General features: G+C 39.1%; 1 protein-coding gene across 1 annotated transcript in view; it reads left to right on the forward strand.

Moving 5' to 3' along the window:
- The window catches only part of Sorcs3 (sortilin-related VPS10 domain containing receptor 3), a 576,321-nt gene that overhangs the window by 456,195 nt on the left and 101,189 nt on the right, over positions 1-18,937 (forward strand). The window contains exons 9-10 of the mRNA XM_013017600.1: positions 4,462-4,551; positions 14,070-14,249. Coding sequence (XP_012873054.1) covers positions 4,462-4,551; positions 14,070-14,249 — 270 coding nt within the window. The remainder of the gene's footprint in view (positions 1-4,461; positions 4,552-14,069; positions 14,250-18,937) is intronic.

The following is an 18,937-nucleotide window of genomic DNA, read 5'->3' on the forward strand; positions in this document are numbered from 1 at the left end:
CAATGCTTGGTAAGAAATGTACGCATTATCCTGCCCATGCAATTGTAACCCCTCTGTACAGTTTGTTCACAAATAAAATAAAATAAAATTAAAAAAAAAAAAAAAGCTATGTACATATGACCATATAAGATGATGCTAAGCGAAAGGAACCCCAAGATACCGACCAACACAAGTGGTTGTTATCTTTCTTGCTGTTGTTTTTAATGTACTTACACTGTACCATGTGATTTTTTTGTTTCACTGTCAGCAAGTGTTCTAGGCAAAAGTTACATATTGGTGTCTTTATAGCAATGGGACCTTGAAGATTGCTGCACCTGAATGTCTCCATTTCTCCCACCAAATATTCTAGCTCTTGGCTTATAATTGTTGCCTTCCACAATGTATTAGAATATGCAGAGAGTTCAGCCAAGTTATTTTTCTGGTTGATAGTAAAAATGGCCTTTCCTATAGTTTTCTACATGCTGCTCCTCATCTTCATCTAAAACCCAATTAGCATGGCCTTCACCATCTGTATTTATACCATCATTGTGATCAGAAGCATTTTAAATAATCTCTAAGGGGAATGTAGTTTTCTTCTTGAGTCATCTGCTGAGTCACTCTGGAACACTCCACAAATGACAATGCAGGCTTTTTTTGTAGCATTCACTTAAAATGATTCCAGCTTCTATCCATTACTCCACTTCCAAGCTACTTCCACATATTTTGGTATCTGTTAGAGCAATCCCTTACTTCTTAGTACCAACTTCTGGTTCAGAGTGTTTCTGCTTCTGTATCAAAACATTTTAGAGTGAGTACTTTGTAAACAGTGAAAAAATTATTTCTCACAGTTCCCATAGAGACTGGGAAATCCAGGATGAGAGCCAGGCAGGTTCAGTCTCTGGGAGCTCCCTGCCCGATGACACCTTCACTCTGTGCCCTAAATCAAGAGTGGAGAGGGCAAAAAAGAATCTAGGAGTTCCTTCTAGTCCTTTTATAAAACACGGATTCCTTCACTAGGGAAAGGCCTGCATTGCCCAATCACTTCCTCAAAAGTGCTGCCTCTTAATATTTATGAAATTAGGGATTAAATTTTAACATACATTTTGGACGAAACCTAAACAAACAATAGCAATAATGTTGTCTAGGAACAATATTACAAAGTTGTAATAAGACAGGGAAGAACAATTTGTAGAAATACTTATTCCACAAAGTAAATGTTGAATGTGCCATAGAAATGGAAAGAACAAAATTCACATGTTGATTGATGGGACCAATTGCAATGAAATGGTGGTATCCAACCCCCCACCTCTTCTTTTCTTTTTGTCAGTCATGGGTCTTGAACTTAGGGCTTGAGAGATATCCCTGAGCTTTTGTGTTCAAGGTTAGCAATCTACCACTTTGAACTACAGCTCCATTTCCCCGAAAACCCTTTCATGGACATTAGATTTGTACTGAGGTTTAAAGCATGAGTTGAGTTTTGGCAGGTACAGAAAGGAATATGGTCTGAACAAAGGAAGAATAGAAGGAGCTATTTTGATATTATCTGCAAGATTCTGTAATAACAGATGTAGTTGGAGAAGCTCTGGTTGTCTGGTGTTCATTGACCCATTCATGTTTTTTAAATCATTCCATGGTACTATGAAGCATAATTTCTTTTTCTTTTAATTTTATTTTATTGTAAAGATGCTATACAGAGGGCTTACAATTACATGAGTAAGGTAATGAGTACATTTCTTGTTGAACATTGTTACACCCTCCTTTGTTTTTCTCCTACCATCCCTTCCCTCCCCTACCTTTCCCACTCCTTTCTCCCAGGAAGCATAATTTCCATGCTTATTACTCAAGCACCAGTCCTCCTAATTTGTATGAGGTTTGTGAAAGAGAGAGCCTGTGAATGTGCAGATATATAATAGGTATGGCTGAGCTGAGTTGCAAGGCTGTGGAGCAGTTGACCTTAGCAAGGGGACCACGCTGTTCTCCTTCAGACCCTGGTGACTAGAAACTGTAATGAAGGCAGCCCTGCTTATGGTACTGACAAGAGGCCAGTGCTGACAGGAGATGCTGACAAGAGGGTGGGACTGCCATCTTGTTTCCTTTCGAGGTAGCTAGAATTTGCTGGGAAAGAGATACTAATTGATGAGCTCTGTCTAGCATTCAGGAAGGGGGTGTGCCTTCCCTAGATACTGACTGAGTTCTCCTAGGGTATGATTGGTGATGCTGAGTGTGTTCTGTAGACAACTGGATTTTAAGCATATGACAAATGACCAGAAGATGTATTCAAAGGGCTTAAAAACTTTATCATAGGCACTGAGTCTTCTGTGAGTGATAAAAATGTTTTAGAGTAAAATAGAGGAGAGGATTGGCAACATTATTAATGTACTAAGTATGATGAATTGTACATTTAGAAATGGATAAGGTTTAGTTGTTGTGCTTATTGCATTTCACCAGAATAAAAAAGTTTAACATCATTGTTAATACAGAAATCAGGAAATGGGTTACATTTGGGCAGGAGGGGGCTCCAGGACAGAAGAAGAACATACAGGTTCATGTCAATGACTATTAAACCTGTGCTCTGCAGATCAGCTCTATCAGCTTCACCTGGAAAGTTAACAGCAAATTCTTACAGCTCTGCCCAGCACCATTCAGTCATAGCTAAGGCATAGCTGTCTAAGTTTTTAATGAGATTTCCAGGTGATTCTGATGCATTCTAAAATTTAAAAATATCAATCTTTGCTTGTGGTTTGGTAGGAATGTTTACATGTTTCTTTGTATATTTTTTCATGTGTTGACTTTAGAGTTAAAAATAAAACCATATAAAACAAACTGATAAAAAAAAGGATCATGAGAAATATGATGGTTGTTGTGTCCTGATCTAAGGACTGCATTTTTTATATATTTTTAAATTTTATTGTCAAGGTGATGGACAGAGGAGTTACAGTTAAATAAGTAAGGTAGTACATTTCTTCTTCAACTTGTTACCGCCTCCCTCATTTATGGGGAGGGAAAGTAGGACTGCATTTTCATTCAATGCTGAAGAGGCTTATTTTAAAAAGAAGAAAAATCTTCTCACTCACCAATTGATCTTAATATGTCAATACTCACTTCGAAGCCAATACAAACAACCTAAGTTCATAGCGGGTGTCTTAGCCATGCAAAAATAAAAGTCCTGCACTACAAGACTAATTCTAATTAGAAAACAGAGATCAGGGACCGACTTGGTGAAACATCACTAAAAGAACAAACAAAACAAAACAAAACAAACGACACCTCTCTTCTTCGTTTCTAGCCAGATCTTCTGCAGGATCCTGCCTTTGTGCTGATTGTGACATCTTCTCAAAGGAACAGCTTGCAGTCCCTGCTCCTTGAGTTTCCCCTGCCCCTTCCCCATCTCTGCTATGTGGAGTGGGTGGAGCCATGGGTGGGCCATCTCTCTGAGGGACGGGCCAATGCTGCACCTTTCTGCTCCCAACAGTTGCTGTGGATGGGTGCCAGGTTTGGATGGGAGTGAGCAGACTGGCCAGTCTCCACAGCCTGTGCTTGGGGCCTCAGTGAGAATGGAGCATGTTCCTCTTGGTAATTGCCTCCTCAACACAGCAGCCTGGCTGCTATTGTTGTCTTGCTTTTTTTTTCTCTTTTGCAGAACAGGCTGTGTTTTCTTCTCCTGTGAATATTAATTTCCCCCGAGTTAGGATAATTGGGCTGAGAGCAGACATCTGCAGCGCTGTGCCATGTTGGCAGGACTTTTCAGTGTGCCAAGGCCAAAGGATCATTTCTTGGAGTGGTTTCCAACTCATCTAAGATTCCATCCTTTTTCCAAATGAAGTGAAAGGGCTCGTTCCTAATGGCCTTAACTACGAGATTGAAACCCAGTGTTTCCGAATTTCAAACCTGGAGGTTTTTGTTTTTTGGGTTTTTTTTCCCTCCAAACATATGCCCTTAAGCAATGCGTCCCTGGAATGAATCAATATGTTCCTGCTGATACTGAAGTATATTCAAATCACAAGTGAAATTACATTTCAAAATAATAAGAGTTTTGAACAGTAATGATTAGGCAGATCCAAACAAAAATACCTTTGACAATTATGGCATGGTTGCAATAGATTAACAAAAAATGTTTAAAATAAAAAGACAGAACAAATAGATCAGGAGAACAGTCCTGGTCAATAGATTGCTTTCAGTTGGAAATACTTATCAGGTATGCACCTGACACAAAGCATGGTGACCTAATGCAGAATCAGTCCCAGCTCTCACCAAGAAAAGAGCCACGGGGAGAGACGGTTATAATCATTAACTTACTGTTTGATCAACATGACATGAGAGCAACACAGGGTGTCAGGGGACTGGAGACTCAAAGTCAGCAAAGGATATTCTCGAAAAGACAATTAGGAGCCTGTTGCAGCTGGTGATGGAATGGACAGTACTTCCCAATTTGTTCCATGATCTGAGAGCCCCTTCTGATCTTTATATTTCCCTTCGATCTAGGTAACAACAGGTGGAAGAGCCAGCTACTACGTGTCCTATCGAAGAGAGGCCTTTGCTCAGATAAAGCTGCCCAAGTACTCCTTGCCAAAGGTACTGCATGCACCCCCTGCCGTACTGACTCCTGCTAGACAAAGCCTGGGTTTGCGAGCTGCCTTGAGAGACTGTGGGCAGCCCTGGAACCCTGGTTGTAAGAAGCCTAAGCTGCTGGCATTGAATCTGACTTACTCCTAAGTGGATTGACCATTGCTGATGTTGCTGAACCTGGGTTTTACATTCTCCTCTCAGCAGTCTTCCAGGCATGAACTTTGATTTCCTGTGAGTGGTCCAAATCCAGTGCTGGCTTTGATACCAGTCTCTTCTGAGGCACCTCCCTTCTGCAAAGGCCTTACCTGCAATATGAAGGTCAAGCTCAGGCAGAAGCACGCACAGCTGCGGCACATAGCTAAGCACATAGCGTAGATGAGTCTGATGGTTTTCTTGCTTCTCTTTACATTTTAAGACTAGACTGTAAGTGCATTGTCTGTGTTTCCACTCCCCTCTACCACGGTGAGTAATTAAAAGGAGTTAATTTACCGGAATGTTAATATCAATGATGACATTTAGCTCCTCTATTGGAAAATCATAAAACTTACTCTGTGAACGCCATTTGTTGTGAGCATTGACTTCCTGGGGGAGATGAGTCTTACAGCTTCAGTGTGAGTAGGGACAGGGTGTAATTGCATTAATTAATCAGGAGCTCAGTGTCCAGTTGGAGACCCACCAACTCTAATGTGGCAAAGAGGTTGGCCAATGATCTGGCACCAGGAAACCTCGTGAAAAGCTAAGGGAGTACAGAGTTGAGGATTAGGCAAAGAGAAGGTAGATACTTTTATATTCCTTAAAATTTACTTGTTTGGCTAGTTATGAACACATGTATTCATTCATTTGTTCCTTATTAACAAAAATCATTTGTTGTACAAAGGGGTCACCATGTCAATGCGTGTGTACCATGCCTCTTGATCAGTTTATCCCTTCCAGTACTCTCTTCCCATCTATCCCAAACATACCTAACCCCTCAAGTTCTCTAGTTCCATTTTTACATTTGTACATTGAGTGTTAAGATTATATTTTCCCAGCACTCCTCTCTCTCCTCATCCACCCCTCTCTCCTCAATCCCCTCCTCCATCAGACACGTTTCAGGATCCTGGTATTCATTTTGTTAAACTGTCTGTTCATTGTTCAAAGGGATTACACCATGGATATCCACCCCCACATAAACCTTTGATTTGATTATGTATATATGCAAATATTCCTATGTGTTTCAATTTCAGATCAAACTTCCATATATGAGAGAATATATTCATCATTTGACTCTCTGAGCCTGATTTACTTGACTCAACATAATTTTTCCAGGTCCATCCATTTTCTTGCCAATGAAAAAATATTATTCTTTCTGGGGGAAGAACCAGAAAATTATACTGTACATATACCACATTTTCTTGATCCATTCATCAGTTGTAGGGTGTCTGGGTTATTTCCATAACTCGGCTATGGTGAGTAGTGTACTAATATCAATTCAATATGAATCGATGACCTCAAATGCAGACCTGGAACTGTGAACATAAGACAGGAAAGAATAGGGGAAACTTTGCACCTGATTGACATAGGCAGGAAATTCATGGCTACTCAGGAATTCCAGGGACTCAACAAATAGGAGAGTGAAGTTTAAAAAGGGATTTGTATCAAAAAGTTTCTTCACAACAAAGGATACTGTTACTAAGGTAAAAAGACAGTCGATAGTACAGGAGATCTTTCCAGGTATACATCTAACAAAGGCTTAATCAATAGTCTGATTAATAATGGGCAAAGGATATGAATAGATACTTCTGAAAAGAAAAAAATGGCCAATAAATACATGAAGAAATGGCCACCATCTCTGGCCATAAAGAAATGCAAATCAAAGAACCTTGAGAGACCATCTTCCTCCATTTAAAATAACCATCATTAAACATATAAGCCACAATAAATTCTGGCAAGGATGCTGGGAAAAAGATACATTTGGTAGGAATGTAAATTAGTGTAGCCACTATGGAAGGCAGTATGGAGATTCCTCAAGAAAACCTGAAGATAGAAGCACTCTATAACAGAACAATATTGCTCTTGGGCATTTAGCCAAAGATTGCAAGTCAGGATGCGATAAAGGCACCTACACATCCAAATTCATTGCTATATTATTCACCATTTTTCCTTTCTTTTTTTGCATGCATTTAACTATTCTTTCTTCCATTTAAGTAATTACTCAGGGCCAGGCACCAAACCAAACATACTCTCTAACTAGAGTAGTAAGACACAAATGATCATCTCTTCCTAAAGTTTATAATCCAATAGAGAAAAGAGTCATGACAAAAGCAACTTTAGGTTCAGAAAGGTATTGTAGAAGTTCAAAGTCCATCTTAAAAGCAGCAGCTAACTAAATGTGGATAGAAAGGACAGAATCCTAGGGAAAGTCACATACAAAGCAATACAAGAAAGACAAAGAGTTAAATGATCAAATATGGATAAGGAGAAGTTGATAGAAAATATTATTGTCCTTGTTATCTGTGAGGATTGGTTTCAGGATCTCCCACCCACAAATATAAAATTCACAAATGCTTAATTCCTTCATTATCATGGTGCAGTATTTCTATATCGCCTGTGCACTTCCTTTGTGGTACTTTAAATCATTTTTTTAATTTAAATTTTATTGTGAAGGTTATGTACAGAGGGGTTACAGTTACCTAAGTAAGATAATGAGTACATTTCTTTTGAACAGTATTACCCTCTCCTTCATTTTCTCCCACTTTCTCCCAACCGATTCCCCTTCCCACCAAGTTGTAAAGTTCATTTCTGGAATAGTATCTAGTGAGTATTATTGTTGAATTGGTTCACCCTTTGTCCCACTGTTTCTGTGATGCCCCTTCCCTTCCCCAAATCAGATAAACTTACATACAAGTCAAAGTGTACAGAAATCAAAAACAGTTACCACAGGGATAAAATAAAGGAGAAAAGAGGAAGAAAAAATACATAATTTCAAACAATACAATAATAAAAACCTCTTGTTTCTAATTATTGGAGTTCATTTCAATAAGCTCATTTTATATGGTCATATACACATATCTATTGAGCCAATGTGATCCTCTCCTACGAATTGTCTCCTTTGTTCTCAGTGTGCAAATGCTTAGAACACTGTTTAATCATGTCCAAGCATAATTATTTGTCCTTTACTATCCATTGGATTAACTACTTATAGGCATATTCTAGTTATTACAAATAATGGAAACCATGCAGCCTATGTTTCTTTGGGTCTGGCTTACTTCACATAAAATAATATTTTCCAAGTCTTTCTATTTCCTTACGAATGGGACAATGTCATTCTATACTACCTCACATAATATATATGCTATAAATGGCATAAACAGATTTTGTGGTATATTGTTTAGAGGTTAGTGACAAGAAGAGAAATCTATAGTTGATACAAATGCAAATTTAACTTCAGTTTGGATCCATAGTAAGTTAAATTTGTGAATCCATGGATACAGATGGCTGGCTGTATGTACATGGGCCCTGTTTTAAGAAAGAGCATGGTTCATTTAACAAGCAAGGCATTTTGAAAGGCTGACAAGGAAGCCTCTAACATGGGTTATTTAAATAAGCTCAGAGGCCATCAAAACTGTTTCCTTCTCTTACTGCAACTTCTTTATGACTGGTTTTAATGGCACTATTGCATAGAATTGTGGTTGTAGGATGTACCCTCTCCTTGAGATAGCCTACACCCAAACAATTTAAACTGTTTTTCTCTACTGGAGAGGATTAGAAAAGGAAAATTCATAGTTGCATTTTTCCAAAAGGAAATTGCTACTACAGTAACCTGAAAAACTCCAAAAAATGGCCCAAGAAAGGAGATTGAGGAACTTTCCAGTCTTCCCGATGTGAGGCTCCACATATATATTTTATTATTCTTTTTAATTTAAACCTTCTTGGGAAAACAAACAATTCACTTCCCTAAGCAGTATGTCTGCAGGTAGGGACAAATTAGGTCCTGAATTGATTGCCACCATACAGCATTCCATTAATGATTAGCAGCCTCATGGCAGCTTACTGTGGGGCGAATCACCCCAGCCAAGCAATCCCATTCGGTGTAGCATCTCACTAATAGGACAAACTGTGAAAATAGCTGGACAGTTATTGATCTCTTTGGTAACTGAGGTTAACAAGGAGGGAGTGGTGATGGATTGGTTCTTTCCATTGTTTAAAAATGGAAATGGCTTTTAAGCAAGTTGTTGTTGTTCCATAAAGACCTGTGACTGATGTTAGGGGTCTTGGTTAAAATAACAAGCATAAAAAGACCCCCATCTCACTGAGTACGTGTTCCCAGCCTATCTGCTTAGAGCATGCAAATTGGAACAATTTGCAGAGAGTAAGCGGACTTGTGCCCAATCCTCCATAACTTATTCCCTTGGCACTGGGTGGTCCCTCTTTGTTTTTAGCTATGAAACTCATGTACCAGTGGAGTGCCTGGTGGCATGTGACAGGGAGTAGTGGCAACCTAGGAAAAAGGTAATTGACATATGAACAGAAACTCAAGCTTTCTTTCACTTCTGCCATTTTGCTTATCTAGGAAATCAGGGCTTCTCAACTGTGAGATGACAATAATACTGTTTGACCAAGTTATGAAGATGCATTGAATGGATCACTTTGGGTCTGGTGTGAAATGATCAGAAAATCTAAAGAACTATTTTTTCTACAAAAAATAATGCCAGTGCCCTTATCTTCCTAACATGAAGAGCTCTGTTTATGATGGGATTCTGTTTCTGACAACTTTGAACTCTAGATTGCCTAAGGCATTGCTTTACCACTCAGAGACTGATGTGCTCTCTTTTGTCTTTTTAAGTTCCTGAGTATATTCTTAACTTGCTATTTTAATAATCACTTCTGCTAGAAAAAAAATTGTGTTATATTTTTGCTTTTTTTGTTTGTTTTTTTCTGTAGAGGATTCAGATTAGAATGGATGGTTTTGAGCTTTGCCTAAGCCCTATGCTCCTGGAAAACAGCCAATCCTAAGAAATTCTCTCACAGTTTTGTGTTTGGGAGATGGCTTACTGCTGTGAGCCACCTCCCCTAGATGGCTTGATAAATCTCAGATGTCTGCCTTGTTTACCTATAATAAGGCCAGATTCTCACTGCTTGTTTAGCTCATAAGTGATTTGGAAAACTGTTGTCCTATTCACCCTATCTGGACAAATGCCTGGTAATTTGCTTGATCAAAATTAAGGAGGACTTTTCTTCTTTCTTCAGTTCCTGGACTCTGCCCACACCCCACCTCAAGCATATGCAAACATTGGGAGCTTAATCAAACAGTGCAAGGAGGTACAGCTTCACCATAACAGCTCTTCTGAGAATCATTTGACCCCAAAGAAAATAATGTCATGTTCAATTGTTTCATCATGCTACCTGATTACCTGACATTCTAAGCCCAGGTTGTTTTAGCCTTATGCTGTAACAACATTGAAGTACCACTCCAGTTAGAATGGCCAATATCAACAAAACTAATAACAAATGCTGGCATGGATGTTGCCAAATGGAATTCTATTACACCTAGTAGGAATGTAAGTTTGTTCAACTGCTCTGGAAAGCAGTATTGAGGTTCCTCAAAAAAACTAAACATGGAGCTACCATGACCAAGAAATTCCACTCCTGGGCTTCTCTACAATAGATTACAAACAAAACTAAAGCTACAAGCACAACCATGTTCATCACAGCATTATTTACCATAGCCAAGATACGGGATCATCCCAGATAGATGCTTCTCAATTGATAAATGGATCAAAAATGTGATATATATGTATGTATCTGTGTATATATATTTATGTATGTATTTATATATATGGAATAATGGGATTCTACACACTTATGAAAAATGATACTGTATTATTCATAAGGAAATGGAAAGACTTGGAAAAAATTATATTAAGTGAAGTAAGCCAAACATAGAGAAGTGTAATAGACTATGAAGAGCATAAATAGTATAATTCTTTAAAAGACTAAGTCAAAGCCCCCCAAAAATACGTACCAGAAAATAGGTATGTACATGGGTATGTAGGTTGGGGACCAAGGGAAGTGGTATAGGAAAATGAAGGGAGGAAGGAGGCAGAATGCAGACAAGAATTTATTGTATTTTTGCAGAATTGAAAAATATAAAGGACAGATCTAGTTAACCATTGCCTTTCTTCACCTGATCTTCACATTGATCTCACAATGAATATGATCACACAGGGAACCTGATAATCTCCCAACCTCTGATCTACATTCATCAGCTCTCATCATTCTTTCTTCCACTTGAAACTTTATGCATGCCTTGTACTCCTTTAGGAGTGAAGGTCCAGTGGGCTGCACAGAGCCCCTGTTGATGGAGCTCCCCTCTGCCCCCTCCCCCTGTACTCCTTTCCTGGAAGGGAAACTACTTTCCACATGGAATGAGTTCTATGATTTATTTCTTCAAATATCCTACCCTCTCTCATCTGGTAGCCTTGTCATTCTAGTCACCTGGTTCAGTGCCCCTAGTGTGGCATGTAGTCAGGTTTGAGAGGGGTCACATTGGAATGTAATGTCATTCCCATCAGGAGGGAATCTTCTTAGGGTTAGCTGTTACCTTTCTTCTTCTCTCAGTCTCATGGCAAATACTGATACATGGCAAATACTGACACATGGAAAATACTTAATACTGACACATGGCAAATAATGATTCCATAATGAGTAAAATTACAGCATGCCCAGATGAGTAAGAACAGGGAAGCACTGCCATCATTGTTTACCTAAAGGGTCATGGGTTTTTGTTTTCAGAAAGCAATTCTAATTTTCCCAAATCATTGCTAGGAGGAAGAATAGTACCCATCACTGTTTTCCATATCAAAACATGAAAGTAGTTATGTCTGATGCTGTTCAAATTCTAAGTTATACTAAGTTCCCAACCTATATTACCAAATTTCTTACTGCGTGTTCTCAGAACCAGCAAGCAAGAAAGTGACACATCCTTTAGAGTTTGAGGTATCTATCTGGATTCTAGACAAAGAATAGAAAACTTCATTATTGTTCAGAATCCTTTTAGACAAATTTTAATTAATACATTTTTATTTGATTTTGAAGACAGTATTCTGATGACCCCTATTCAACTAAGAAACCCATTTGGAGACAACTCATGTAGTTGAGAATTTTTTCAAAAGGGATTCCCTGGGCTCAAGTTATATCAGACTCATATGGTGGACTTGTTCAGATAGCACTACAGCTCTATGCCAGACAACTAATTCATGATCTCAACAAGTGGTATGGAGTTTGTAGCCTATTGGGATTTGGGGAATCCTGGTGGTACACTTCTGTAATCCCAGATCGTTGGCAGGTGGAGAGATGGGAGAATCACTTGAGCCTAACCAGAAGTTGAAGGCCAGCATGGGAAACCTACTTTTTTCTGCTCTTCAGAATGAGCAGAAAAAAAAGAAACTGGCCACATTTTCTAGGTCATTTTGTTGCACACCTATGCTATATCAATATTAGGTTGAAAAGTTCTTTTTTTGGTTAAGAAGGCCTTGTGCTTAAATCATAGCATCGCCATTTGTTAGTTGAATGACTTTGAACAATCGAGAACTTCGTAGGCAGACATCTCAGAATGCCAGACACATGAGGTACCAAGGCTCTCTCCCAAGAGCCTTGATACCTGTTCACCAGCTGGCATAGCCCCAAGTCAGCATTTACCTAATATGCATTCATAGCAAACCTGGCTATATCTAATCCTGACCGTGCCCTGGTGTTTTAAGTTGTTTATTCCTACTTCTTTTACATTAGTTTAGTCTAAAATAACTTAGCTCATTCATTTTTATGACCAAAACATCTGGGAAAAGTCAGGAGTTTCTATTGCATTTTTAACAGGGTAAGTGAATTTAATCTGTAGTTCCTGCAGCTGCTATTTCCCCTCCTACTGGGTTCTTGGGCATTCATTCCACACCAACCCAACACGATTTCATCACATGGTTTTAAAGAGTAAGACTTCTTTCCATTTTCAAACAGCCCAGCAGGAGCTTGTAATTCTACAAGATGTGTAAGCACAAATGAGCAAGTAAGTTCTTAGTCAAGGTGACCTAGAGAGTTCAAGGCCAGAGGCCATTTGTCAAAGAATCCCCAATAAAGGATCTAGAATTTGTTTGCTTACTTCCCCTACCTCCCAGTTGTCTAATATAAAACTATATTCATTCATTTTTTTGTAAAAATATAGAGTGCTTTTGGAAACTTTATAGACTAGGCTCCCTAGATAAAAGGTTTAAATTGTGAAGATCTTTATACAGTTCCTGGCCACCAAAGCAAAAGCAAACTGGCTTTTAAAAATAATTTTGAACTGTGAAACTACTCAATGTGATTTTAGAAGTGATCCAGGCCAGGATTCTTAACTGAAATGAATTCAGAGACCACGAAGTTAATGTCAACATTCAAGTGGTTGATCATAACAACATACGTGGATGGAGAGCTAGGGGCCTAAGACTCCATGTGCAAGTCCACAGATTACATATTCAATATAGGATAAGGCAAAATAACATTTGCAGTCAGTATTCCCTGGCCATCAGTATGAAATCTCTGATCTAGAAACTATGTATCCAACTTGTTAGAAGCTAATCATTAGTTTAGCTTCAAACAGATGTTCAAAATTGAATTCTTCCATTTGTCAGCTATATAATCTGAAGCAATTTGGTGGAGCACTGCGTGCCTGTATGAAATGGAAATAATCTTACTATTGACTATTAATTGCAAAAAATACATCTAGAAATGTGCCCAAATACTAAGCATTTTATTGATGACCCAATATTTTCCCTATTGAGGAGGGAAAATTGAAATCTACGGAAACAAACATATTCTACAGTCATACAGCTGGCCTCTGCAGTGGTTATGTTAGGTGTTTATAGTGGGATACAGCACACTAAATTCCATATTGAATATCACTTACTCTACATGAATGAGTTTCAAAGGTAATTTCATCTTACTAGTACTGGGCCCTTCATTACCTTTTACTTCTAAACTACTTGCCAGTATTCCTCTGTATAGAACAGCTCTTGATGGTGCAGCTGTGAAGCAGATTTGGAGATTTCAAGCCAGACTCATTGGCTGTTGCTCCATGTCACCCTTCTTGATGCCGAAGATTACAAAGAAAAACACAACCCACGACACCACAAAATTTAAAACTATAAATGCAAATCAGTTGACTATAGGTCTTGCTTCCTTTGCATGCGTGAGCTTCCTTTTGCAAAGTTGTATGTCTCTGTTAGCCCTAACACATTTTACATATAAAAATAAAACAAAGTGGATGAATCCTTGAAGCCATGGAAAATGATCCCCTCCAAAAGTTCCTTATACCTATTTTCCTGTTACTTAGCAAGGAGCAGAAACTATGGAGCTCATAATTTATAGCCTTCATCTAACATAGAATGGTTTAATATTTGCCTAAAACTCAAGCTGTCCTCAACTGATTAATAAGTCATAGTACTTCTTCAGGACCCAACGAGAAGAGCGATACGGTGATCTGCTGCCTTACAGGACCTTTTCTTATACAGGACATGCACATCATCAGCACTGATGAAAATCAAGTATTTGCAGCAGTGCAAGAATGGAATCAGAACGACACCTACAACCTCTACATCTCGGACACACGTGGTATCTACTTCACCCTGGCTATGGAGAACATTAAGAGCAGCCGAGGTCTACTGGGAAACATTATTATCGAATTATATGAGGTATGGAGCCAAAGTTGGCCTTTTACTGGGTTGATGTCTTTTACTTGTCATGAGTCTTAATAGTCTAAACACAAGTTTTGGAGTTTTGGATGCCTATCTCAGCTGTGCCATTAAGAAATTTGTCTTGGGTTTTAGAGAACTAATATGGTCTTGGATATATTTAGTTCTGCATTTTAGTGTACAAGGTCCTTTACATATTTATTTATTTATTTGTTTGTTTATTTATTTATTTGGTACCAGTCCTAGAGCATGAACTCAGGGCCTGAGTGCAGTCCCTGAGCTTTTACCTTCATGGCTGGTGCTCTGCCACTTGAGCCACAGCCCCACTTTTTTAAAAAACATATTTAATCGGTGTGTTTACCAGGCATGGTCCCACTGTCTGGGCTATTAAAATTATTATTAGAGGCCCTGCTAAGGTCAGGGAAAGAGTCCTTACCCATGGCTAAGGTTGAGATAAGAGTCCTTATCTATGGTTTCCAATCAAAGAAGCTTTGATACCAATTTGAGGATTATTGCCAGTTGTCCTCACTGCACACAGGTCCTCTCTTACTTTGACTAAAGGATCTCTAATTATATCACATGGGTTTGTATAAAAGCAGCAGGCCTTTCCTAAGGCCATGCATAAACCTTGTTCCATGAAAAGGAAGTCTAGTCCCTGGCCATTTTAGAGGATTACTTCTGCCAATGAGACGACCTAGCTTTTTAGCCAAGAGGGTTTTGCATGCTTCTAAGACTACCTCAATGCTTAGTTCTCTGAGATTGTTATCTCCAACTATCAGGGCTGGCCTCCCCCATGCTGTGGATCCTGCAATTCCTACTCCCACCAGTAGTTGACCTAAAAGCGGGGGCTGCTCTATGAACTAAACCAGTGTCTAAGTTGAAATGGGCCCACCCCACCATACAGATAGACATAATGAATACTTTCACATCAGCGCACCAATCCTGACTCTATGTACATTAGCTCCAGTGTAAAACTCATGATCCTGTGTTCCCAGTATATACCCTTAGCTAAGGATACTCAGGGGACAAAGATTTGACCCCTGACAAAACAAAAGGGGAAAATGATATGGTAGAGGAAGTAAAGATGGAATGTAATATCTAATTTGGATTGTGTAAAATGGATAATGAACAATTTTAAGATATAAATGTAAGTGTGCTTGGATAAGATTTCCCTGGTAACTAGCTATGTTAGCTAGTAACTGTAATTGTAACCCTGTAACTCTAATGTCTGATTCTGCTCTTTTCTGAGCAATGCTCACCCTAACCCAGAGGAACCATCACCACCCTTTGTTCTATTCCCCTGCTTCCCACCAGCAAAACCTTGGTGGGAAATTTAAAGTGCAAATTCCTTGTAACTATCATTGGCTAAAACCAACACCCAGCCTCCCCCTTTCCCTGCCCTAGCCCCAAATGCTTGAAAAGCCAATATGGGCTGTCACTAGGGGTTTTTTCCTGGGATCCCAACTCCAGGTGCGGTCCTGGTGCATCAGCACCATTTGCTCAATAAAATCTTTTACATTTTCAAAAAGAAGAAGAACTTTGTTTTGGGTCAAGAGATATATATTCACTGTCACTCAATTCCAGGAAAATTGAGATTCTTTGTGAGATTATTATGAGGTGGGAGATAAAACATCTGTGTGGTCTCTGCCTCAACAGAGATGATCTTGTATATATAGCATGATTACATGCCAGAAATGAAGGTGCGTAGTCTAATCCATAACTTAGGCATCTTTTTTAAACTGTGCTTTTTCTTATGGACTCCAGGTAGAAATAGTATTAGCTATGTGCTTAAATTATTTGAAAATCTTATTTATTAATGCAGTTTGTCACTGCTAAGCATGAAAGTGTCATCAGATGCCAACAGCTATGCAGGGTAAAGACTGGGCTCCAATATGAGCAGGCCACATATATTGTTCTGTTTCATAAAATGCAATCATCAGTTAAAGAGTAATCTCTCTTACAATTTAAGAGATTTCACATAGAAACTAGAAATGAACTAGCTTCAGTGACCTTGAGGAAGTGGTGCATTGTTATGCTTCTGTGATTCTGTGAGTGTGTGTAGTATGTGTGTGTGTATGTGTGTGTGTGTGTGTGAGAGAGAGAGAGAGAGAGAGAGAGATACAGACAGACAGACAGACAGACAGACAGACAGACAGACAGACAGAGAGAGGGAGAGCACACTTGGATAGGCGGGACTAGGAACAGTGATGGGCCCTGGCTGACCACATGGAGATAAAGATGGAGTGTCTTATTGTCTAGTATCAAGCAGTGGCTGGTGGTCAAATCCACATAGGTTGTATGCTTGAGTTGTTTATTCCAGGTGGGGCCTAAGATGGGCTCCCTGAGCTGTTGTTCACTTGAGGATGTTCCTTTGGGCAGAATGAAAAGAAGCTTTTAAAATAGCAAGGTAAGTGCTTTTGACAATGATCTCCCCAGAATAGTGCTTTGCTAAGCTCTAGCCTCCATACAGTGGTATAACGTTGGCTACTCAGTTATTGAGAGTGGCAGAAATAGTTTGTATTATAGTTGTGCTATTAGGTAGAGGTGTGGTAACCCAAAGGCATGGTATAAATGGAAGTACATGTGTTTTAGAAGAAGAGGAATGGATGTCATTCTACTTCTACAAAAGCAGCAGGAATACCCTCATTTCCTAGGACATAACTGACAAGTGTTAACGTGATTCCCTTTAATGACAAGGTCCCACTTGGGGAAATGTCCTAGATTTCTTTTGTTGTGAAAATGGGTAGAGACAAATAACTTCAGTACACTTACATTCTCATGCCTGTAACTACACCAGGAAAAAGAAATATACTTTTATTACTAAAAATGACTCACATCCTGGGGGAGTGTTTAGGTGAATGTTCCTAAGACTGAGGCCATTACGAGTTCCTGCTTGCACAAGTCAGGTGATAGAGATGAGATATTTATTGATGCCCCTATGGTCAGATCCAAACAGCAGATGGCAGACGTGGCTGCAGATGATTTTATAGTCAAGTAACAAGAAGCCCCCATGTCTCTGACTTCCTTGACACTGTGGGCAAGTTTGCTACTGTGATATTCTGCTAAGAAAGGGAAGCTGAACCTCCTTGGCCATTTAAAACCTCAAGCCACTGTGATCTGAAGCAGAGCATGAATCACTATGAAGAATGTGCACAGATACACGTAATTTTTTTGTCTCCCTGCTGAAGTTAGTCTTCAATATTGCTGGGAGAAAAATAGCATGGTGTCATTGCTTTTACAGAGAAGCAAGATGCATCAGGTTGGGGCAACTTTTTCAAAACCAGCTCTGTAAGCCTGTTTTTCTTTTAGCTTCACTAGCGTTGCTCATGTCCATACTTTGTATTTAGGCTCCATGTCAGCAGAGATGGCTGATTCTTATCTTCAGGCATCTTACAACCAATGTTTGAGAGGGTCAGTAGACCAAGTCCCTGCCCAAGGCTAGAACCAATTGAGTCAAAGAGAAAGAATGAGACAAATGGAAGTCAACCAAAATTTTATTGTTCTAGAAGTTGTGTAAGAGGAAGTGGAATCGTTAATCTTTTGAGTTAGATTCATCCATTTGGTAGCAGGCAGAGATGGTAAATCAAATATTTTCCTGTAGAGGATCATTTCTGTAACAACTGAGAATTGAGGTACAGAATATGTGATTTGTTCAAGTGGATTCTAAAATTGGGCAAATCAGTATAAGCTGTATGTGTTCAATTCTTTACATCAATGTGATTGATCTGTTATCCTGGGGAGAATGGAGGAAGGGGGAGCCAGACCAAATGTTAAGCATGAACTAAACCATGGATGGTGTAGATTTTGGAGCAAGTGATCTCACTTGTCTATTTGTTTTGCATTGATGCTTGTCTAGGACAGAAATGAACGTGTGGTAGGTTAGTTAGATTTTAAATTTTAGAAGGCATTTAAGTCACAGGTGAGTAAATGGAAAAAAAGACAGTATCTGGACCATGACCATATTGAAGATTTTTAACAGGGATGTTGTTTTGCACCTGGAGATACATTCTGTGGCTAAGAGATAAAGCTCAATTTAATTGGTCTCCAGGGGTCATTAGGATTCAACCTTCTTTCTGTAGATTCTTATGCAAACTGGGATTGTGTACCATATGTCCAGTTAACAAAGAGCCTGCATTTTTTTTCTCCTGGATTTCAAACACCCTTGTGTGATACAGCTGGAAAAAGCTGTGGAGTCTCACATCTAATTCAGCTAAATGAACACCACTTTCCAGAGAGTATTCTGTCAGGTGTGTGAGGATTGACTGGTGTGTAAGGCTCACGGTCTACAGGACACATGGAAGTGATCTTGTTAGGGTAGACATCACAGTCTAAATCATATTAGAGGTACATCTTTTATTTCCTTTTGGGGTCACAAAAGGAAAGGTAAACTAAAACAAGAAATCAGAGGAGACTTAGAAGTCAGTTGGTTCACATGATGGATAGCTGCAGATGAGGAGAGGAGAGCCAGCTTCAGGTGGGTGGAGCTCTAGGTTCATACATTCTTGAGTGGATTTGTGGAGTAGTGGGTATGGAGATCATAGAGATACTAGGGAAGTGCTGGCCTTTATTCTAACTTTTTCTTCCCATGAGTACATACAACCAATTAATAATACCAGTATGTTAGAGATTACTTTGTAACATTATAATTTTACAGGGTATTACAATCCCAAAGGTCAGAGATGCCTTTA

Source organism: Dipodomys ordii, unplaced genomic scaffold (assembly GCF_000151885.1).
Source record: "Dipodomys ordii isolate 6190 unplaced genomic scaffold, Dord_2.0 Scaffold36, whole genome shotgun sequence".
NCBI lineage: Eukaryota > Metazoa > Chordata > Mammalia > Rodentia > Heteromyidae > Dipodomys > Dipodomys ordii.